The 24707-nt window shown below is 38.2% G+C and overlaps 3 protein-coding genes across 3 annotated transcripts; all 3 read right to left on the bottom strand.

Moving 5' to 3' along the window:
• Nucleotides 1-1662: 1662 nt before the first annotated feature.
• LOC137935366 (cytochrome P450 89A2-like) lies at nt 1663-3818 on the bottom strand. Its single transcript, XM_068780026.1, has 2 exons — nt 3786-3818; nt 1663-3138 (listed from the first exon to the last, which is right to left on the bottom strand). Exons 1-2 carry the CDS (start codon nt 3816-3818, stop codon nt 1663-1665), a joined length of 1509 nt encoding a protein of 502 aa, XP_068636127.1.
• A 5911-nt stretch (nt 3819-9729) lies between these two features.
• Nucleotides 9730-14543, bottom strand: LOC137934691 (RNA-binding NOB1-like protein). Its single transcript, XM_068779174.1, has 6 exons — nt 14382-14543; nt 12590-12922; nt 11051-12161; nt 10598-10766; nt 10161-10280; nt 9730-10073 (listed from the first exon to the last, which is right to left on the bottom strand). Exons 2-6 carry the CDS (start codon nt 12906-12908, stop codon nt 9927-9929), a joined length of 1866 nt encoding a protein of 621 aa, XP_068635275.1. The 5' UTR covers nt 12909-12922; nt 14382-14543; the 3' UTR covers nt 9730-9926.
• Nucleotides 14544-20881: 6338 nt separating this feature from the next.
• LOC137967079 (uncharacterized) lies at nt 20882-22696 on the bottom strand. Its single transcript, XM_068813503.1, has 3 exons — nt 22148-22696; nt 21729-22030; nt 20882-21257 (listed from the first exon to the last, which is right to left on the bottom strand). The coding sequence occupies exons 1-3, from the start codon at nt 22431-22433 to the stop codon at nt 21195-21197; spliced, it is 651 nt and encodes a 216-aa protein (XP_068669604.1). The 5' UTR covers nt 22434-22696; the 3' UTR covers nt 20882-21194.
• Nucleotides 22697-24707: the final 2011 nt, after the last annotated feature.

Below are 24707 nucleotides of genomic sequence, written 5' to 3'. Positions count from 1 at the left end.
TGATTATCTTTCCACTCTCATTCCTGTGCGCATTCCCTATTCTCATTCTCGATTCCATCTTCAATCCCAAATCGTCAACATAGGTAGACCAAGAAGGTCCCGACGCCCTGGTTCTGCTACGGAAATTCAAGAAGACCTCTCCCAATCACTCGGTCCATGGTCAGAGACCATAACACTCACATCCACTAAAGTTATAACCTTGAGTTATGTTAAATCAATGGAAAACTTGGCAGATCATCTGACAAAGGCTTGTCGAGAGGACAAGTACAATATGATTCGAAGGGGATGGGTTAAAGCCTATTACTTGAGTCATCGCTAGTCGCAACCCAACCTTCTGACTGGAAATTTCAAGACGAAGGTTCAATGGGAAAAACATGCTGAATGAGTGACTGGTAGGAGCACCAAATTAAAGTGAATTTTATTCATGTCCCATCTCTATGAAGTAAGTGCTCAACTATATTGGATATGAGGTTGGTGTATTACCTTAATAATATCGAAGTTATTATAGCAGGGTATAGAGATAAAGTATACCCTCAAAGATATCACCAATGTGAATGTGTGATTGTGTGGCCGCAATCTAACAGAGAATAGAGGTTTGTTTTCTAAGACGCACTCACAATACAAGACACATGTGCATGATCGTAACACGCTATCCCGATGGAACTCACATACAAGATTAACACTTAGTTGTTCGATATTCTCAAAGTCTACACATAAAGTTCAAGTTTAAGATTCGTTCACTTAGGATCGGTGTGGGTGGCGAAATTCCAACTAGATGCAAGTTCAAGTGTGAAAGACACCTGTCACCGAAAGCTATACTACACTGATTGTTTGAACCTTGTCAAATCTAATCATATCTTGGTTTTTAATTTTCAAAAATGATGGGGAATGTCAAAGGTTTTTAAAAATAAAAGACACGCGTCTGCACAACAAGTACATGTGCGTGCCTTGCTCTGTTGTTCAGAGCATTGTGATATTTGTTTGAGGTGGCAAGTTCAAGATCTGTCAAGACTAAAGATAAGTTTTTTCTTCTGGTTTCATTTTGTTTAGTCCCACATTACTAAAAGCAATTGGAACTTCCTAGGTTAAATACACTTACCCACATCAATCTTCCTTGAGTTTGTGTGAGACTCGTACACGCACACGTGCCAGGCTATCATGCTTGCACGTGTGTGTCGTCCTACACGTGTGTGGTCACACTTGGGAATAGATGAAAACAGAGTCGTTGGATTGTAACGATTACATATCTTGATGATCAGATCAGACAGTTACAATATCTGAACCATTGGATCAAACGGTTACAAATCCAAACGGTCAGATCGCGTTGTTGCCGATCTAACGGTTAGATCAAAAGCCATTGCGGATCTAAATCGTCAGATCAAAGCAGTTACAGATCTGATAGTCATATTGGGATTAATGATCTGAACCATCATATCAAAATTATTACAGATCTAGACAGTCAGATCAATAGGTGATTTTTCCCGAGACAAAGGTATTATTTATTTATTTAATTATTTTATGTCTGAGTGGTGAAGGAGATCAACAAAAGCTATAAATCAACACCAGATTTACTTTGGGTTTATGTAAGTGTTTATTTAAGTGTTTATTAAAGTGTATGAGTTTTGCATCATACTGTTTCCTCCAATCCCTTTCCCTCTTATCTTAGGTGTTCTGCACTCTCTGGCTCCTTCGATGCAAGACGACATTTACAGGATTTTCCATGATAGTGGTGAATTCAATCCTTTCAGTGAGGTCAACCTCCTCTCCCTTCTTCGTCTTCCACTCGAACTCTCTCACCAAATTCGCCACAAACCACTCCAAGTGCAGCATCGCCACTCCAAGCCCTGGGCAGATCCTCCTTCCAACGCCAAATGGCATCATTTTGATCTCCCGAGTCCCTGTAATGTCGACTGCTTCCTTCTCCATGAATCTTTCGGGCTTAAACTCCAAGGGGTCCTTCCATATTTTCTCATCCCTTGCTACCGATGCTACTGAGAAATTCACAGTCGCTTCTTTTGGAATCACGTAACCGTTAATCTCCACCTCCTCCATCACGGCATGAGGTAGCACGTAACTTAAAGGTGGGTGGAGCCGGAGACTCTCCATCACCACGGCCTTCAGGTATGGCATCTTCTTCAAGTCCTCTTCTTCTATGAAATTCCTAGGGTTTTCTTCTCCTCCATGGGCATGTCTCTCTCCGACGACTTCCTCTATTTCCTTCACCAGTTTCTCTTGTATTTCGGGGTATTTGACTATATTCGCCATTATCCATTCCAGCGCGGTCGCAGTGGAGTCCGACCCTGCGTTCAGAAACTCCGAGCACAGACTGACCATCTCGTCATATGTGAGCTTTCGTCCCCCATCATCGGGAATCTCGAGCACGAGAAGCGAGTCGATGTAGGCGTCCTTGAAGCTCTTCCCTCCCTCATTTATTTGCAGACGTTTCTCATGTTTTGCCTCTCGGGCTTTTATCAAAGGTAGAAGAACTTCTACCTGTCGGCGGCGAATTTCCACCAGGTCCTTCCACATCTTAGGGAACACCCATTTCCCGATCCGGGGGAAGATGACGAAGATGTTGAGGTTTACGAAAGCCTTAATGTAAGCTCTCTGAGCTTTTTCAACCTCCCTAACAACCTTCTCGTCCAGCCTCTCCCCACTGCACATGAAGAGGAGAAGGCAAAACATGGAAAACCTGAAGGGCTCCATGACTTGAACACTTCCGTTTGCCCTGGTCAGAGATTCCAACTGTTGGATAAGAAGGTTCAAAACCCATACACGATCCTGGTGGTAGGATTTGACTTGGGCGGGGTGGAGGATCTCGGTCATGAGATTCCGGCGGAGGACGCGCCAGACGGGGCCGTATCTCCCTGAAGTGATGGTGTGCTGGTTAGCAGTATGGACCCTTGTAGCTGCCGTCACTGGCGGGCGGTCAGCAAAGACGGCGCCTTTGCCGACGAGAACTTCGTGCGTCAGGGTATTACTGCAGATGAAGATAACTGTCCGGGAACCCAGCCGTATCGTCATGATTGGCCCATACTTCCTCCACAGCTGCCGCAGCACGGGCTCCAAGTTAACTACCGAGCTGGTAATCCATACAAAGCTCCCAATAATTGGTACAGCAACTGGTCCTGGCGGCAGCTTTCTGCTCTTAACCATACTCCAAAACAAGAACACGGTACCAGCTACAGCTGCCAAAACAAGGAAAATGAGAGACGATACCTCCATGGACAGAAAAGAGCTCGTCATGACCTTTGTGAAGCAGGTCTCGGCAGATTTCGTGCATGCTCTGATACGCTCTGCGTCCTCACCTAGCGAAGAATTGTCTGCGCATCGCATTCCCCTGATTGTTTATTATTGACATCCGTCTTGATCTGCGAGCAAGACTTTCTTCGCATAATTTCTTCGTGATGGCTACAGGTTCGGCAAAATCCTGAGGATAGCGTTCGCTATCACCTAGAAGAGGAGGGCAGTTCGATGGACAACGTACTGACTTTAGCTGTTGGCAGAAGCTAATTCTCATTAATTCTTCTGTAGATTCTGCCGGTAAATTTGACAAAACTGAATCCCTAGAGACAATTCTTTGTTCTTAGTTTATATCCCCACTGAAATTTGTCAGGTTAAGTCTCAGGCACGGACCATTAGAGGTACTAAAGTCGAAGTTCATAATTACTGGTTTTGATTTAAAGTTGTGCAGATTCAGTTTAATCTTTTTTACGATTTGTCTATTGGTTTTACAGGTGAACGGCAAATTGCCTGTAAAATTTAAGGTTCCATAAACAGTATGCAACTCCATTAAATTTACTAAAAGCTGAAGCCATGGACAACCGAAAATCGGCATATCACTTAGTTACATTGCTATTTTAGTTCAATTAAAATAGCTTTTAAAGCTGCTGCTGTCTAAGGAACTCTGGAGAGAAAAAAAAGCTCAGTTACTTCAAAATAGCTTTTAGAGCTGATTTCAGTCTTATTGATTTTTTCAGTAGTTCTCCTTTTCAGTCAATCTCCTACTGAAGGATAACATAAGGTTTTTTCTTTTCATTCATTCATCTCTCTAGTTGAAACAAGTAAACCAGAGTGGTTCTTTCACAACGAAGAGTTGGATTTGACAGGAGCTGAACAGATCAAGATAATGGTATTTGGTACGGGAAGGACGATTTGCCAATGCTCCATCTGCAGTTTACAGTGGCAAATTCAGTGAGAGAGTGGAATTCACGACTTCCATGAAGCTCCAGTTGAGGACTCTCATAGTCCCAAGGAGGGGGAGGATCAAATAGAAACATGTTTTCTTGTGGTTTGAGGTCATTGTCAGCGACCTTACCAACAAAGAATGAACGACTTAATTAATAGTATCTTCTGCAACTAAAACATCATAATAATGGATTATCTTCGAAATGAAGCGTCCGGGGAGATAATTGGAGCGAAATCCACCACGAATTTGTCTGGATGTCTCGAAATACTTATATTGGTCAGTCAGTCTTATGAACTCTTTCAGGATTTCTCGAGGCATTTTGCTTCCTGGACATGACAAATTTGGTTGGACGGCCACCGGCAATGACGGTGATATGAACAGCTCTTAATCTATTCAAAACCACCAATAACAAACTAAACCTGCTCAATTTCAATGGGGCTAGGTGGCTGGGAATTAAAGGGCAGCATGGTAATATATATGCCTCACTTGATTGCTACATACACAATTTAGTTAGTAGTACTGGATTATTCATATCTAGTGATGCATGCTTATAGGCGATTTCAGTGGTGCATATTATTTTGTTTCTACCAATTCGAACCCATTTTCTTTTTTTCTTTTGAGGAATTAGATTGGCCACATTTGCAACTACATAGAACAATCACATACCATAATATTTAGTCTAGGTAAATAAGTAGAAATGGAACCAAAATAGTAAATCAAAACCCAAAGGGTTAGTTTCCAAGTATCTTCAAAAGTTGGCAACCTTCCTACATCGTAGAAATTATATTAGTGACTACATTAAAAACTTTTAAAACCTCACACACCATTTCAACCATTTCCCATTCATCAAGACTTGCAAACGATCATAAATTGGTTATCTATCTTGAAATCTAGGAAAAACATCTTTGAATTTTAATGCAGAAGACAACATGTCATAAGTGAAGTTCCAACGTGTTTAACCAACCCTTTTGCACCTAGTTGTAGTTGTTGAACAATTTTAGAAAAAGTGTCAAGTCTAGCCTCAAACAAATTTATGAATTTGACACTCTCACGCAGATTCTCGATGATATCCTTAATTTGAACTAGACCATCTTGGACTAATAAGATAAAAAAAATAAGCATAATAACACACATAAAATAACTTCCAACCATAAACCAACTTCCTATTTCTTGAAAATTCATTTTTCAAAACTCTCAGACAAACATCATTATATGCAGCATTATCAAATGAGATATTAAATACTTTATTTTTTATTTGTCAATCTTTCAAACACTTATAAATAGCATCTACTATGTCAACACCACGATGAGGAGGAGGAACATGCCAAAACTTAAGACTCGTTTTTGTAGCTTCCAAATATTATTAATAAAATACCCAATAATAACCATGTATTCATTCATTCTTTTGATTTTGGAACTTCCAAAGATTTATGGTAAGACTAATCTTGTTAATCTCTTTTAATAATTTTTTCAATTTCTTTTTCTCTACCTCATACACTCCTTAATGGTCTTACGGGATATTTTTTTATAATTCACATTTGCCATATTCATTACAAAATTAAATCCCTCTTCTTCTACTGTCATAAATGGATGATCATGCATAAGAGTCCAATGAACAATGAGTACTCTCATTCTAGCTTGATCATATTTGCCTCCAAAATCCATAAAAGTAAGACCCGGAGGACTCTGATCAACATTAGACCGTTGTATGTTTATGGTTTTTGATTTTTTCATTGCCACTTTTCCACTACGACAATGTTACATATGTGTGTTCACTCCACTACTAATAATACTCAAATTGGTTTTACAATGAACACATGGAGTTTTTTTTGTACCACCTATAAATGAGACTTCTTTGAATTCTAACCACACATGAGACCTTTTTTTGTCTTTTTGAACTCCGGATAGAGTCACCTACTTCCTCCTTTAGGGTACCTTCATCTAGGCTCACTACTGTTACATTAGTAGTTATAGGGGGATATGACTTTGGTGGAGTTGAGTCATTTTCTATGGCCACACTTAGGGGTGGCTTCAAACCGAGTCGGCTCTATTTCGGCTCGGTTCGATTTGGTATACCTGGATCTCGAGCCGAGTTCGAGATCCAGGATCGGCTCAATTAAATTAACAAGCAGAACTCCACCGAATCAAGGTTCGGCTTGAAAGCTCGCAAGTCTAGGATTCGGGCTCGAGAGTCGGGGACTAGAGCGCGGGAGGGCAAGAGCGGGAGAGATGGGGGGGGGGGGGGGGGGGGGGGGGGGGGGTTGGGATTCTTCTTATCCTTGTCATTTGAAAAACCCCTAACAAGCATTTCGTCATGCCCATTGCCGGTTTTGAGAAGATCGCTATCTGGAAGGTCGGCAACATGCTAGTCCAGTATCGAAGGTGATCGTTTTTTGCCCATTATGCCAATATGCCCATCAAGTCTGATTTCTATTTCTGTTGGAATTGAAGTTGTAGATTGTTTAGAAACATTCTGATTTTAGAAGAAGAAGAAAAGTCTCTGTAATTCCCACACAGAAAGAAAATCCCTCCTTCCTTATGTGAACTTCAGACTTTCACCGCCGAGCCCCTCCGTCCGCTGCTGTCACCGTCGACAACTGTTCGCCAGCCGCCTTCGCCGCTTGGTTCCATTTTATTCGTTCAATTTCTTCCTCGTACCTTCGCCTCTATTTCCGTTGCCGTCGTCATCCTCAATGACAGGTCCTCCGCCGCTAGAACCCTTCCCTAGGCATCATCGTGGCTCTTGAAGAAATTGAAAAGTCATTTTAGTAGAAATACATTTTTAGGGACTATTAGTGGTTTTTCAAAAAATGTTGAAAAGACATTTTTAGTAGAAATACATTTCTAGGGACTTTTAGTGCCTGATGTTTTTTGGAAATATTTTTCTAATTGAAAATTCTTATTAAAATTTTTTTATAGTTTTCTAAGTAAGATTTTCCCTGCCAGGATGGGATAGAAAACCGTATAGAAAATTTTTGAATAAGTATTTGATAGTTGATACTGTAATACTTTTAGGATGAGGCAATTTTCATAGCAATTTTTTGTTTGACATTTTATTTGATTAAAAATTTATCAATAAGTATAGTATTATATTAGATTGATTATTAATTTTTATTTATTTTCCTAGAATAGGCAATAAGAAGTCCATCTAACTTTCCTAAGAAAATTTTAAAATATTTCTTGTAATTTTCTAGAAAGTCATTAATAGTCATAGGATTTTATTTAAAAGACTTTTTAGAAATATGTATCATAGGAAAAACATTTCTAGTTTTTCCTAGAATATAAATTTTCAACCAGGAGCACTAAGGAGGTCAGAGTAAATTTATGGCCAGATTCAAAAATTACAAAATAAGCTAGACAATATTTGGGGTAAAAAAGATTAATATTGGTGCGTTCTAATCTATTATCGAGATTCAATCCTGAACCTCCATATCATTCTTTTTTTAAAATGTATGCATAATTTTATATATAATTTATTTGACATATATTTTATCTAGAGTATTAATGTAGGTTAAGCTCGAACTCGGTTAAAATTATTAGGTTCGGGCTCGATTACAATTTTATGCTTGAGGTTAGGGTCGGCTCGAGCTCGAGTTCGAAATATTTAAATCAAGCTCAACTCGAACATAGGAAAGTTCGAACTCAGCTGGATTCGATGCCACCCTTATACCCAATTTAAAGTAGAGGTCATACCCAATTTTATGTAGAGGTCATGCCTAATTTTATTTAAAATGTATGCATAATTTTATATACAATTTATTTGACATGTGTGTTTTGAAAAGTTTTAAATGTATGTTGAAGCTTGAACTCGAGACATGTATTTTTCAAAAAAATTTAAATGAATATTGAAGCTCGAGCTCGGCTCGAACTCAGTTAAAATTATTGGGCTCGAGCTCGATAACAATTTTAGCTCGGCACGAGCTCAAGTTCGAAATATTTAAATCAAGCTCGGCTCGAACATAGGTAGATTCGGGCTCAGCTCGGCTCGATGCCACCCCTAGCCACACTAGAACGAGTGTTAAATATTTATGTCAATTGAGTAAGAGGTGTTGACATTCATGCTTCTATAAAAAAATACAAATTAAAAACATAAAGAAAAAAAACAATCCAAAGATAAATCCAAAAAAAGAAAGATTAACAAATAAATGTAGATACATAGATGAGAGAAGAGATACAAACAATTTTCATTATGTAAATTATATGTAGAGAGTGAGACATTGATTCATTAGCTCAATGTTTATTTTTCTCCATGCATATTATAAAGAATTTATCCACCAATTGGTTGTTTATTTTTCTCCATGCAAATTATAAAAAATTTATCTACCAATTGGTTGTTTATTTTTCTCCGTGCAAATTATTAAGAACTTACCTACCAATTGGTTGTTTTTTTTTTTCTGGTTTAGTGTGACATACTACGAGGGCTGGTTCCATGCACTCCACAAACTTGCCATAGCAGTTATCCACTATGACATAACAAAAATATGATTGGTAGGTCAGATTACATTAATTTTAATATCATGTGCTCAGAAAAAAAAATTAAAATCAATTAAATTAGCATTTGGCTCATTGGCCTAGATTCTAGACCCTGCAATCAAGTGTATTTACATAATCAAAAGAAATGTACAGGTGCATTTAGATATATTCCCTGCTCAGTGAAAACATTAGCACTCATAAAGCACATGGGGGCTTTGGCATCTATAAGCTCACACCAGGCAAACATGGGTGTGTGACTGCTCATTTTCTCAAAATCCTCTAGACTGCTCATTGCAAGATGTTAACTGGCCTCAACCTTTTTTTTTTTTTTTTTTTTTTAGATAACAATGAGAAAATGGACTTTGCAAAGAAATTTACCAAGGGTGGAAATTTTCAAAAAAAAAAAAAAAAAAGGCAAGAAACAAACAAAAAACAGAGAAAGGTGGCCAAATTTTTTTGTGGAAACATATACAAGATTTCAATGCAATCAATCACATAATAGAAACCGACACGAGATAGAAAGGGGAGAGGGGGCAGATTTGCTACAAGATTTCAATGCAATCAATCACATAATAGAAACCAACACGAGATAGAAAGGGGAGAGGGGGCAGATTTGCTTACCTCTACTAATGTTCCATCACTTCCGTCAACGATACCCAATATTAGTTACAAAAATCGATTGAACAACAATTTGAAAAGATTAAAGAACATCATAGAAATAGAGGATGAAATCAAATAAATAACGAAAACTTCCCTAAATGGGCAGATTAATTCTTTCTCTATTTAAACTTAGGAAATATCGGAGAATCACCAACGAACAAACTTCACATCACAAACAGGCAAGGTAAACACCTGAACTCCCGATTTTCTCGAGCCCCAATTCTCTAAAGGTTGCCGAAGTCTATAGTCCGAAGTGTGATTAAGTAATGAACCAACACGCAAGCTTCTAAACCAAACCAGGGTTCACTAGAGCTCGGCTCTAGTCTCGAATTCAATTCAAGATCGAGATAACTCAAACCGAACTGAGCTCGAGCTACTCACGAAATGCCACCTCTAATGAACATGAACCAGGGAAAGTCACATTAAACCAAAACCACTCCCATTTAAGGATTTCTCATCCAATGGGACTAAATGAATACAATATCAACTCATTTCTGTAACCTTACTAAGGAGCATCATGAGCTCAAAAACAACTGTTCACTTCCATCAAAGACAATGTAACATCCTTTCTACTCATTGAAGTAAAATACAAATCAAAATTATGTTAATGCTTATTACGGAAAAAATGATTATCATTTGGGTTTCTCCTCCCACTAAAAAGTGCCATTGCGTTTCTTATAGGGGGGTTTAATGGAGCTCTCTTGTCAGCACCGTGAGAAAAGATGTCATCCACATTGAACATGTCCAAGTCCTGTAAAACAAAGAATTTGTCAACCAAAGGTATAAGATAGAGAATACTAGTTGAAAACAGAATTAACCACCAGAACTATCCCAAAACCTGTTTGTTTGGCTTTTTCTTGTTTTTAGGGTAGAGAACTTTGTGAGGGAGTTGATCTTCGCGTAAGATGGGGTTTTTAGTAATTGCATCTCTACCACCTTGAGGCAATGGAAGTGAAAACTGCCATACGTGAAATCAACACAAACAAATGAATCAGATGAGCAGAAGTTAAATTTTTTAATATAGATTATCCCTAGGTTTGCTGACAAGAAGGGGCCCAGACTAAGATAATGAAATATAGATCATGTAAAAACATAATATACGACTATCTTGTACATATAGAAGAAAACAAAAATAATAATGAAAACAACAGCAATGAAGAAGATAATATTGCAGCTCTCACTAGACATTTGCAATACACATGAGCAGCAAAGTTTATTAGCAGTTGAAAGCATACTTATCAAATTTTGATGGATTCAGACATAAGTATTACTTACTTTTGTGCCCCTAAGAGTAACACGTGGCTTACGAGCAGCAAGGATGATCCCATTTTCTCCAACTGTTGCAGATACTTTGCGCAAAGTTCCACCATTGCCACATTTTGGACAGAAAATCCTCCCAACTTCTGCTGTTACCTTATTGCAGGCATGACATTTTAATATCCACCTAAAGCAAAAAGCATGTCAAAAGATAAACATCTCAACCATAAAAGTTGATGTGCTTTTAACAATTGATAAGAGAGCTTTATTCATTACCAACTGAAAGCATCACACTATATTGAGCTTCCGATTTAGTTGGCCGCATTACAGCCTTCTGTGTTTCGATATTAAGTGATATAACCAACTGCAGTACTGTTTTTACTCCAAACTGACAACAAGGCCTCCCTATGACACTAACTATTAATATGGAAAACGAAAAATTAACAAGAAAGGAAATAAGCATGTATATACCGATGCAGCTGCCGAATCTGCATCCCCCCAGGGGCCACAAGCCGTAGACCCATCTGTAGAATAACATTTTGCATGGCAAAGTCACTCGTAACACAGGCCACAGTAGAATCAGATAAGGATTGTAGTGTCCAACTCTGCACACTACTACCATCATCCACAACAGAAGTATCAAGACTTTCATCTGCATGGCTCAGGATTTCAAGATTATCCAAATCTGTAGTTAAAGCTTCAACTTCATCATGCTCATCAGCAGTACTTTTACTCAAGCAGGCTTCAGCAACAACAGAATCTTGATCTTTCCCTCCTTCACGAAACTCACCCATTTCATTCTCTTGCAAATATATGGAGGGATCTGACTCCAAACATGTGTGCTCCTCACAACCATTAAGTCCCACATTTGCATCTTTCCCACCCAACTCCTCATTAGATGAATGGGGCTCATTAGATGAATGGGGAGCCTGACAACTTCCCTGCATGCAAGTATCTACAGATTTATTATCATCATCTAGTTCATCATCAGTATGGTGAAGCTTTTCAGATGCTTCAGACAATTCCCACCTCGCTTTTCTTCTTAAGTATCTCCTGTGTGTGCTGCGGCTAACAGCTGGCTTCCAATCATCAACACTATATGCATCTTCTCCTAATGAGGCATCAATTCCACTTGCAACCATTTTCTTCTCTTCAAGATTAATTTCTTTCTTTTTAGGCATGAACCTCCTACGCCTACCAGAAACAACATCCGGATCCCCATGATGCTCAGCTTGAGATCTATTTCCATCTTCACTTAAATTACTTCTTGTATGATCACCTGAAGGGAAGACATCCAAGTTCAGGTCTTTTAAAGCAAGAATTCGTGAATCAGGATTTAAGTCAGTCTCAACAGCATTCTCTAGAGCTTCCCATTCTGCCAAATTAGGCACATTGTTACCCCACCCAAGCATTTCTTTCTCAGGAAGTCGTTTCACATTTACTACATGCAGTGGAGGAGGATTGTCCCTGAGATGCTTAGTTCCATGAAACTGTGCTTCCAACGTATATGCTAAAGCGATCAGTTTAAGATCAACATCTGAAAGGGTTTGCAGATCTCCAGTTGCCCTAGCAAAGTTGACAACTGCCATTTCACAAATAGTAAATCAAAAACTGGTTTTTAGCTCGAAAATAATATGCTGCTAGATATTGTGGTATCAAAGTAGACCAATGACCCATTTCAGCCAAAAAAAAGAAAAAAGTAGACCAATGTAGAAGTCTTTCATGATTGAGAAATACTCCTTGCATCCGAAAACCATATCCAATTACAAGGTTTATCTAGGAATTACCATGAAATACCTGAAATGCCTTAACAGCAGCATTCCAGCTCTTATCCCCAGACAACTACTTGATTTAAAGTAAGTGTTTCACATCAACTTTACAGTTCATAAAATATTCCTATATTTTTCTATTATCATTGCATAGAGTTCAAAAGAAAAGAAACCTGGTAAAAATGAAGCACAAGACTAGAAAATTTTAAAAAAATATACATAAACAGTAAAAAAAACTCACCTTTCTTAAGGGCATCAGGGTCAGGCTCCATGATGTCAATAGTGACTGGCACAGCCTGGAGTCGGAGACGGGATAGGGGATCTCGCACTTCGGTGAGGACTTCAGAAACTGAAACAATTCTGTCTGCCATGTTAACAAGCTGATCTCCACCCTGGATTATGGCATTAGCATCAACAACAGCAACAGCAATTCCCTGCTTGGACTTGTAGTTTTCAAATACGCAATTTGCAATTGGATGTTGAGGCTTTTGGGGGGCCTGCTTCTGTACAATTGAGCTCCAGCATGGAGCTGATGGAGGAGCTTCCATTGCTTGGTCCATTAGTAATCAAGAACCTGAAAGTGAATAAAGCCTGTAATAATAGAAAATCTTGGAAATCTATTTCGGTTTCCGAGAAACCCAAAGTTGGAGAGTTATTAGTGCCTCACTAATTAACAGCCTGGAAAATCCATCATGTTTTCCTAGTCATCATTAGTGCATTTTCCTAGTAAATGATGGAAAATTAATAATTAGATGTTGATCAAATTACATAATAATTTATAGTATTTAACTTCACCTTGTTTCCAGATTTGAAAAAGTCCACTGGAAGATTTATGTTTGTTTAAACTGTAACAGATATAAAATTGAAATGACTCATAGTCCCAGGTCATCAAACATTTTCAAGTTACCAAACAAACAGTTGAGAAACGTCAAAAACAATTTGTGAAACAAATCTGAGGTCCCTTTTGATACACCATTACAGTGTATCAGGGTTAAATTCATTTGATGGCCTTGGTTTCAAATTCATTGAATAGCCTCGAAATTTGATAGCCTGTACAAGATTGCATGGAAGGAAAATAACTAGCATGTCTCTCTAAGTAATCAGAGAAAAAAATGCTTTCACCTTGTTGGTGTAGCTTTCAAACAGATGCTTATATAGATGCATACTAATACATGATAAGCCCTTCATCACCAGTAAAATAGATAATAAAATATATCAATGAAGATGAAATTTCCTTGGGCTCAAGGAAGTAGCATGATCATGGCCTTGTCGTAAGAAGAAAAATCTTAATTAGAAGAAGTTTGATTTGCTTGAACTCATTAAAAACATTAACCACTGTGACTACTGTACAAAAGATAGAAGGCCATATTTGAAACTCTGATTTTTTGCTATACTGGTCATGGTAACCTACCAAAGTTGAAAGTTCAAAATCAAATGTAAACTCTTTCAACAAAGAAGAGCAGCCAAATAAGCAGCTAATTAGTTTAAAAATGGCAAATGGTATAGGAAGGAGTTAGGACAGCTGCAAGTGCAAAGAGATCACTGATCACATCAAGCTAATAAGTCATGATTCTTCAAACCAACTAGATTGCTTGAATGTTGTTTTCTTTTTTTTCTTTTCACACAAAATAGAGGTCTGTTTGCTCAATTTTACTTCATGGTTCATGAGGTCATTCCTTTCTTCTGTGAACAACTGTTGTAGAAAGCAAAATCACTAAGTATGTTCCTAAGTGCAGCATTGAGTTTCGAAACGATCACTTATTGGCTGCAACCGCAGTACCCTCAATTTAAAACAGAGTTATTCTTAGTTTCCTTGCGAGATATTGTGTCCTGACTCTTGAATGTGGAACAACCAGAATACAAAACCAAAGCCCCACATCTTTACCGAACAGGAAGTTATAGGCAGAGGCTCAGAATCAGAGCAGAAGAAACCAAACATAAAATAAAAAAATAAAAAAATAAATAACTCAGGCAGCAGAAAGAAGACCCACTGAAGCTCAGACTTTTCGAAGAGAAACAGAGAGATTATTTACCTCTTGCAGAGAACTCTAAGGAGCACGAGTCGGATGAAGGGGCGCCGGGCATCAATAATGGGTTGGAGGCACTACACGTAGTAGAAGAATCTTGGCTTTAAAGAGGAAAAGGGCCATCTTTAAAGGGTTTTGTGAAAAATCCGGATTTTAGAACTCCCGGACTTCTGTGGATTTGCAGAACAGGTTAATAAACGAAAATTTGATTTTGCCCGTTCTTTATATATTGAGAAACTGAAGTATTTTTAAGTAAAAGCCACTCACACACTAGATTACTAGAACACCCACAAAGCAAAAGTTATACTAATCAAACATAATGCCTAGGATAAAAGTTTGAATAAATGAAATTAAAAATTAAAATATATATCCAAATATTTCTATTCAAAATATAGAGGTTATGAGAAGTAATTTGGTTCACCAATCTCTACTCTCTTTAACTTACAAATTGTTACATTTTTCATTTTATAATTCTTTTCAAAACTTTTGTTGGAGGGGAGTCATTTAAGGTGGATTTTGAAGATCCAAATGACCGGTTTCTAAACCCATTGATTTTATACTTCTAATGGATTCTACATTTATTTTAAAAGCTATAGTTAGTGAACAAAATACAATTTTAGAATAGAGGGAAGGGCTGGCCCCCTACACTAAGGGATGGCAATGGGACAAATTAAACAAGGAATATGTGTCACTTAAAGGGGTAATGGAGATGTCATCCCATTCTAGGGACTTGTAACATTGGCAAAGAAGTGAGGAAGTGCACAACAATCCCATCTCCCTTCCCACCTTTTTTTGTGTCTCTCATCCTCTCTCTCAACATTATTGTTATGGCAAGAACAAAACAACATGGTGCAGGGACAAAGTAGGGATCAAGATAGGGAGGCTTGCCAAAAAAAATTAAGTTATTTCAATACTATCAATATTGTCTCCTTCTTATTATGGCAGTGGTTATTTTCTCTCCCTTTAATCCCCATTACCATTTTACTAGGTTGCCTTTTTTCTTACCATCCTTTTTTTACTCTCATTTACTCTCTTAGGCCAACCCCTTGGTGCATTGCTTTGGTTGGGCCTTTTTTATATATATGAGTATATTTAAGCCCATTGAGACTATTTGTATCGGTACATTTTGGGTTTTTATCATCATCTTTTGAGTGATAGACATTACCCTCTTTAGTAATTATTATCACTGCTTTGTTTGAAATCCTTTTAGGTTGGTTTGTAGTCCTGCTTTCTCACCCATGTTGTTTACCATTTGAGAGTTTGTGTCCAATTTATTGCTTATACTTGGGCTACCTTGATGGAGGAGATAGTTACTATAATTTTTATTTTTATTTTCAAACTGGGATTATTATCATTACCTCACAACTTGAAGGCGAGAATAGAAGAAGAAGTATGAAGGATGAGATTGGAAGTTGAGTGTTGCAGTAGTTGCACCTCCTTCCATATTAAAATATGGGTGTTGCTATCATTTGAGAAGAAAACGTATAATTTATAATGAAGAATTTCACGTGTTGTTGCAATCAAATTTTATGTGACTAGAATATTGAAGTAAGGGGGAGAACAAGACAAAGACTAGAAGCAAGATGTAAACAAGAACAAGATGAATCAAATAAAGGCATTCAAGTTTCTTGACAAAGATAATTTTCAAAGTGGAATTAGAAACACCAACTTGAGGGGGAGTGTTAAAATATACCCACATGTGTAGGGGTAGCATGGTTAGTAAATAAGGAGAATTTCTATAAAAATGGCTAACAATTATAATTATCCAAGTTGGTGTATGTCCTCTTATGTCTTTTTCCTTTTGAAACATGTAGCCCTAAGAGCATTGTAGTCATTGTAAATACTTTCCCCTCAACTATAAATACAACATCAAGGCATGGGGTACAGTATTCAAGCCTCTTCGGCATAGCTCAAATTTGTCCTTGTACTTCTTTTTCTTTTCTTCTTCTTTGTCTCCCTTGTTTTCTTTTCTCCTCTCTTCCAAGAGCTAGAGTTTCTCTCTTCTTTCCTGCCCTTGCGATCTCTTGGGTTTATGTGTTGGCCCTAGATATCAACAAGAAAGATGGATGCGAATTTCACCTCTTGAAGTGCAGTTGTTTCCCAGACACTGTTGACAAAGATTATGTTGAATTTATGGAAAAGAGAAGTACTTCATTGACTTAATGTAATTAGAGTACATGAACCTTTATTTATAATAGAAGAAAGTAGTAGAATCCAATTACAATTAAACTACCTTTGTCCCAATTACATGCAAACTCTAACACTTAAAGATAAGTCCTAGCATAATTAAATAACCCAATATAAATAGAAGACTAACGTGACTAAACACCTTTAAACTGAAACTCTTCTGTGAGACCTCCTTCCATAATAATTGTAGCTCTGTAAGACTTTTTATTGTGTAAGACTTCTTATTGTGTAAAACTCATAATGCCACCTCATGTGATCATGGTGGATCCCACCAGCTCCTGTGATCATGGTGGGTCCATATCTTATGGGCTTGGGCCCATCTTCCAATATTCTTAGATATGTGGGCCTTCCTTGATCTATGGGCTTGGGTTCATCTTCCAACACACTTGGATATGTAGGTCTTCCTTGGTCGTGTGGGTTTGGGTCATATCTTCCAACAAATCAAATGGTTAGAAATGGGTTTTGTAGGTTTCACACGATAGAGACTTTCATACTGGATGATCTCTCTCTCTCTCTCTCTCTCTTTCTCTCTCTCTCTCTCTCTCTCTCTCTCTCTCTCTCTCTCTCTCTCTCTCTCTCTCTCTCTCTCTCTCTCTCTCTCTCTCTCTCTCTCTCTCTCTCTCTCTCTCTATATATATATATATATATATATATATATATATATATATATATATATGTGTGTGTGTGTGTGTGTGTGTGTATGTGCTTCTAAAGGAGTCGAATCCAATGCTAAGGAGTCGACGACTCCTACCGGGTGGCGATACCTTATCTTTTTTTTCCATAGTCAACACCTGTTTTTGTTCTACTATGAATAAAGGTTGGCTCCTTCTATTGGGGTCAACTTCTTTTGCTTCTTTTTCACCATATGCTTGATTATTTTTTGTCTTTTCACCTAATGACTTAATCTTTCTTATTGATGTGCTTAACATTTATGTATGGGTTTGACTTCTTGCTATGTGGTCGACTACTTTTGCTCATTTTACTCTTCTTGCCTCTTCTGGCCAGGTTGTTTGCCCAATATACCATCATTAGTATGACTATAGAGCATCGATCCATAATGGATCTAATTTTGGTGTATATTCTTAAGAGAAAAGATTAAATATATTTTGGAGTCTATGTTATTTTTACGTCATATTCAATAGTAGGACAAGAAAATTTATAAGATGACTCATAGGTGGATTCTTACCCATTATCTTATTAGCAAAATGATTTTATTTAAAGGATTTTAGAGTTGAAAATGTTGGAGACTTAGTGAATTCTACCATTACAATTGGATTTCAAGGACATAGAAAAGAAAATTTGGGAGAAAAGGAAGGAGAAGGAGATATGTCAGCCCAGGAAGACGAAGGAAACTCCATACTAGTAAGAAAAGAAGAAGGGAAGAGCTATTTAAGGTAGTTTCACAGGAGGATCATATGGACTCTAGGCCCTTTGAGCAGTTTGGTATATTGCAAGGTATGTTGGGTAATGTTCAGAAGCCCTTTGAAGATCAATATTCTCATTGTAGCCAATGGTTAACATAGTAACGATGTGAAAAGACCATTTAAGAAAAGAAGGGACCTATTTGCCCCATATTGAAGGCATATAAAATGAAGGTGAAACTGATAATGAAGAAGTTGATTAGTTTGAATGGGTAAGGAATGAAGAAATAGATGAAGATAAAAAGGAAGTAGAAACAGAGGATAAAGAGGATGAAGAAGATGATAAAGAAATGGCTTGGATCAAACAGAGGGAGATTATCACGATGAGCCTAACAATTGTCTTGCACCTAGAGGAGAGACTTTTCCTCCCTCTTCATACCATGAGTTCTCACATGAAGAGGTTGATAAGGATGCACTAGAACCAAAGGAATCTGAAAATTTAGAAGGAACCATAAAAATAGATTCGCTTAGTCTTGAAGAGAAATAGATTTTATACACAAATTGGCTGAAAAATTCAAGGCTAAAGAAGTAGTTGTAGAAAGAGAGTTGTAAGCACTTGCCACAATGATAAGCCCTCAAGCACTTCATAAAGCTTTGAAATGTGCCAAGTAATGGAAAAATTGAAACAAGAAAAAGATGAAAGACAAAAATATTTAAAGAGAGAAAGAAGAGGTATATTTGGAGGAAGAATTGCTTAACATGAATTAGTTACTGGAAGGGCAATAGGCATCAAAAGTAAAAGGGAAAAAGACTACAAAAAACTTTGTTAGAAATGTGTCTGATAAATACTTGGTCAAATTGGTAGCCAAGATTAGAGAAGAACTTGAGGTAATACCACCCTATGTGAAAAATGAGGGACAAGGAGAAGACCTATCTAAAGCCATTATTCCCTACTCTACACTAGTCCTCAACACCACTCTATTGCTAGGAAATGAAGTGGAAGTGATAGATTTTTCTTCCACTTGTGCTAAGCACAAACCAACAATGAAGGAGAACTCCACCCTCTGATGTACCTCTATATTTATTAACCATGTAGAAGAAACATTGTGAAGGCCTCTTGACAAACATGGTTGAGAAGGGCAAAGAATTTTATCACTCCTCTTGTAATTATTCAAATGCAATTATAAATATGGTTCACTTGTACTTGTACTTGTTCTATACTCTATCAAATGCAAAAAAAAAAAAAAAATTAGTAATTGTCTATGATCTTGTAATTTTGATGATGTCAAAAGGGGAGGACAGGCTCCATGGAAACCAATTAAAAACTAAAGGAGTAGTCTAATAATTCACCTAGCAACACAACCACAAAAAGATCAAACAAAAAGAAAGTATAACCAATACTAAATTTAGAGAACAAACTCAATGGGAGTTCTCACATTCATGCATCCATTGTATTTTTAAATTTGATAAAGTTTTATTGTTCAAAAGGTTGTTTGTCCCATAAAAAAAGGGCGAGATTGTTGGCTAAAAAAATCCCAATAAAGTTATTGTCATGATAACAAACACTTATGAACTAATTATAAAACTTAAATAAGCAATGTGGACAGAAAAATACATGAAAAAGAATATGGGAAGTACACCCATCCACACGAGTCATGATTGACTAGATGCCACTTGTGACATCCATGCAAATTAGGAAAGGTGATTATGAAGGTTGACTATCTGGCTGTGGCTTCGACATGAGACAAAAAAAAAACTTTAGGTTGAAGTTGTGCGCCTAGACGATAGAATGAGCAAGGTGGATGATGGAAAGAAGGAAAAAGGCACTATAGAGGGCCGACCCACAAATACGACATCAATTAGATAATGTTAAAGAGGAAAAGTCTCACTAAACACATGGTCAAAGCATCAACTAAACATCATGAAGAAAGGGAACAAAATCATTTACATAGGTCAACAAGTCGAACCCAACTAGACTCGATGACATCTTCAAAACTCCAAAAATACGGAAATGACATATTTGATTCAACAAAAATAAATCATGATTGTTGTAAGTCAGATACTAGTGTGTTTAGCAACTCAAATCATGAATTTATAATATTTTTTGAATATTTAATTTTTTTGACTAATTTTTACTCAATAACAAAGTGTCCTTTGTGGGAGAAATGACTCTTAAAAGGCAATTTTTGGACCATTTGATTGTCTACTTAAATGGTTTCATACCTTACACTGTATACAAAGTCTACTAAAATTAAATTCAAAGCTCCCATTGCGTTTGTATGCCCAGTGCTTTTCAAATAAGTTTTTGATAAGTATTAGAGCTCATTACTTTGAAATGCTTCTAATACTTAGTGTTTTTCATGTTCAACATGATTGCGTTTACTTTGAAATCATGGGAATTGAGTTTAATATGGGCCTCCCCACAACTTTCAAACTCTAAGCACTGAGTTTTTATAATCTCATTGAACCTATATTTTGAAATTAATTAATTAATATTTGAATTGAACTACTATTTATTATAGTAAAATCACCTAGAATTGCATGTACTTTTATTGTATTTCACTATTGTAATATTTACCTGTTTGAGAGCCTTTGAACTCGAGTAAAAACACAAGTAATATTTGTTGTGTCGTAAAATAATCTAGAGTTGATTAGTAGTTGTTGTACTTCGTTGCTATTGACCATAAGTCTCAGTGGGTTGGTGTTGTAACTTGGACCCTTTTGTGTTCTACTTTTGTTGATTAGTGGATATAATTCTAAGGTGGGCAAATCCCTAGGAGTGGATAAAAAATATATGAAATATTATGTAAACTACTATAAAATTTTATGTGTTCCTTTTGGGGGTTGAAAAAATTGTTTGCTTTGTTTGTTTGAATAATTGAGATTGTGCTTGACTTTAGAATCAGCCATTGAAAATAAGAAAAAGGGACGGTTGCCCATGTGGTTTCATCACATGTATGAGCCAAACAAAAATAAATCCATTGCACCTGAACATTTTTTTTTTCCCATATAACTACACAACAAAGAATAAGAGATGGCTCATGACCAATATCTTGACCGGTCATGCTTAACAAACCAAATACATAAACCCCTTGTCGTCCATCTTTTCTTTCATTCCTAACCTCTTATGTACATTCTACAAAACTCGGCCGGCCGCCACCGCCGCCGCCGATTGAGTCGAACAAACAATCATACGATGACTCTCACAGTAAGACGCCTCCTGATTGCGGAGTAGTTCACTGGACCAAAGCGGATGCTAACTCAGTATACTCTATTTTGTTCTCACTTGGAGGATTTTGTGGTAGGTGGGAAACCCCTTCTTGCAAGCTGAAACCTGAAAGAATTATTAGCAAAGATTAGGGATTAAATTGTCCATTGAAACATGGGACGAAAGCACTAAATTTTAAAGAGAGGGAGTTGGTGGGCTCATGTGTCACATGTCGTATTTTATAATTTTGTGATAAGATCTGTTTTGAATGGGACACACACACCCCCAAGCTCATGTTAGCATGTGGGACATGCATAAAAAGAGGAGGCTACACATCAATGAAGTGGGGCCCATGTTCTGGAATTCATGGTAGCTCATGTTAGAATCAATTCCCATTTGAAGAAGTTGTTGACACTTTCCCTCCCTTGTGTTCAATTGGACTCATCTATCTTGTGGGACCCATTGGTGAGTCAGATCGTGTGATCCGCATCATTTTACACGTCAGGTCTATCAACTGGGTCCCACAGCAAGTGCCCTCCCCGGTCCAACGTTTCACATTTGGGGAATGGAGAACGAGTAAAGGATCGATGAACTTACAGCTTCGAGATCGATCTTGTAGACGAGCAGCTTCCGTCGCTCTCTGCAGCTGGTCCGGTAGGCGACGACGACATGACCCACGGCGAGGGCGAGCGAGCAGAGGAACATGGCTTCCATGGCCCACGTCTCCTTCCCCGAAAGATAACGCGATTGGAAGCTCAACGCCTCATCGCCGCCCAGCCTGCCGCCGAACACGCAGGCCTTCAATGAGACCACAACCACGGAGAGCAGAGAGCACAGACGGGTAATCTCCAGATACGGGCCGTGTGACAACCGAGGTCCGTCGCAGAGACAATACACGCCTAAGAGGAGAAAGACAAACGCCTATGAAATTTTTTTAATCTTTATCTATCAAAATGAATAGATGGGAATTTGTGGTTTCTCGTTTCAAGACGGCAGGCATGGATTCGGATACTTACAGATAATAACAACCGATCTGGCGATGGAAATCAGCGGGATATCGACAATCGAAACGCGGAAATCGTAGTTCCTGAGATGCGCACCCAGAGTCTCGATAGAGAGTGGGGAGAGGAAAGCGGACATAAGAGCAGAAGGAAGGATAGCATCGGTGATGACAAGAAGAACAGGAGCAGAGAAGAGGAGTAGGGAGAATAACATGCTGACCAGGAAGAAGACTGTCTTCACACCTCTGACGAACCTCCCCGGCTTCTCTTTGCCCAAAACCATTTTTCTTCTCTCCGACATGAGAGGAGATGATCGGCAAAGAGAAAAGCTTTAAATGGTCGATGAGGAGAGCCCACAAGAAAGCGGGGAAGGAGGGAAGGGCAAGGAAATTGCAGGCCCGTGAGAAGATTTGACCAGAATCGTCGTGGGGAGACTGTCTGTTTTTTGTGCTTATTCACGGAAGTTGGCCGACGCCAGTCAAATGGAGGCTCCTCATATACTAACTAACGGCAAAAACCGCTAGAATTACTGCTCCAAAATAAAAGATTGGAGTCTTAAAGGTCCTACGCCAGTCTCCCAATTTTACCAAAATGCCGCTTCCAGTTCCTTCAATCAATCGATCATCTGGGTCTTATTGTATTTTCGATCAACGAGGCCGCCGCAACCGATTACACTGAAGCACAGAGTGTACGGCCGCCGTCTGTTATCGTTAATTTTCAACAAGCGAGAGCAACTACTCGGCATTAAGAAACAGAGAGACGTCACGTGGCTGGGGTAGTGGGTCTCATAGTCTCTCACCTTGTTTGTCGGAGTCGCCGAGTCGGACGAATCGATGATGTACATGGACTTATCCATGTATTCGCCGCCTCAAGGGATAGAAGAAGGTTCAACAAACTTCGCAATGAAGTTTCTTATGTGTGAGTATCCAACTCGGAAGGTGCCCTTTCATGAGGGAGTCTCCCATAAAAGCTTTTGTTTGGATTTGACTTAAGAACTGAAACTTCCGTTTGATGTTTGATTTTCCATCCTAGTTGCAGAAATATTGACTTTTTAGTTTTTTTTACAAATGGAAAATGAAGGTTAGATTTGGCATCAGTGTTCAGTACTACTCTTGAATGTCAATCGTGGACTTCAATTGCAAAAGCAACCGATTTTATTTTAGTTTTTTTTTTGGCTTGTGAATCTGTCGTGTACAGCGTTATCCGCCTAGCTTCTAGATGCCGAGCTTGGGGTTTTTCTTAGCGGCCAAGGGAAAGGGAAGTCGGAATTGGCATCTCTGGTTCGAGTTAGCTAGCGCCGGTCAAAGCAACGATTTGGGAGATTAAATGAATCGTCTAGAAAGATGTCTCACGAGAAACAGGATTTTCGTTTGCTTGAAGAAAGAAATTAACCTTGAGAATCGTTAATGGTGGCTTTCTCTATTAAGCAATCGGTGATGACGACCTACCGCCGCTTGTCTGAGCCTCCAATTTGAACGATGAAATGCCCAACTCACCTTTTTCATCTCATATAAAATAAGCGGTTGGATTTTCGCATTCGAATTCAGCCATTAAAGTGGACAGAAAAGGTGAATAAAGATAAACGAAAAATGAACCCAACAATTTTCAGAAAAAAAAAAAATGGAACAGCTGACATGGGGCTCCACTGGCTGCTGTCAATTGCGATGACGGACGAGTGTATCCGGAAGAACAATTAATCAAACTCAACTTTGTGATCTGTATATTAAAACAAAGCTGATGTTAAATAAAATCCAACAGGGAAGGACCACTATTTTGTGATAGATAATTGGATAAAAATCGAAAGAGAAGCATCAGCAGCAATCACAGAGGGGATGTTTCGTCATCAATTCTATGATCTTTTAGGCGGACGTGACTGACGAACAGCCGCAAATGTGGCTAGGCGGCTCCACAGAGGAAACCCACATGGGCCGCCCTGAGAGCTTCAGCAAATTCAAATGCTGTGACAGAGATGAAAATCTTTCGTTTGCAGCAGAGGTGGAGAGAGGAGGACAAAAAAGGAAAAAACACAATTTGGACGGTTTGAAGCTGTGAGGCTATCTTGTACTCATAAACATAAAAGGGAAAATACCCATTAATTATTTTAAAGAACTAGTCTTCATTTGGCTTCAACAACTTCAAAATTTTGTCACTTTTGTGGTCTTCGATTTTTGAACTTATATTTTGATTTCAAATTTAGTGAAATGTCACCCATGTGTAAGGTATCAAGGAATGTAGATAAGAAGATTTCTAAGCAAAGGTGGCATAGACTTGTTAGTGTACAAGCTGGTATGTGTCCTTGCTTGTCTTTGTTGCTTTTTGAGATGTAGTCCTAAGGGTATTAGATATTGTAGACTCGTTTCAAAAAATATAAATAAAGGCTCTTGGAAGTTGGGTTAGAGCATCAAGCTCTAGTCCTATTTCCCTCCTTGCTTCCTTGAGAATCTCTCCTTCTCCTCTCTCTCCCTCTCATGAGTTCGTCTCTTCTATCTCTGAGATAGAGTTCTCCCCTCTTCTTTTCTCCTCTCTTTGTTGTCTCTTCTCTTTCTCTTTAAACCCTTTTCAACTATATGATAAG

Source organism: Aristolochia californica, unplaced genomic scaffold, assembly GCF_029961685.1.
Source record: "Aristolochia californica isolate CCGP_79_NKW_82.1479 unplaced genomic scaffold, dmAriCali1.0.hap1 SCAF_6, whole genome shotgun sequence".
In the NCBI taxonomy this organism is placed as follows: Eukaryota; Viridiplantae; Streptophyta; class Magnoliopsida; order Piperales; family Aristolochiaceae; genus Aristolochia; species Aristolochia californica.
This window is presented reverse-complemented; position numbering and strand designations above follow the sequence as displayed.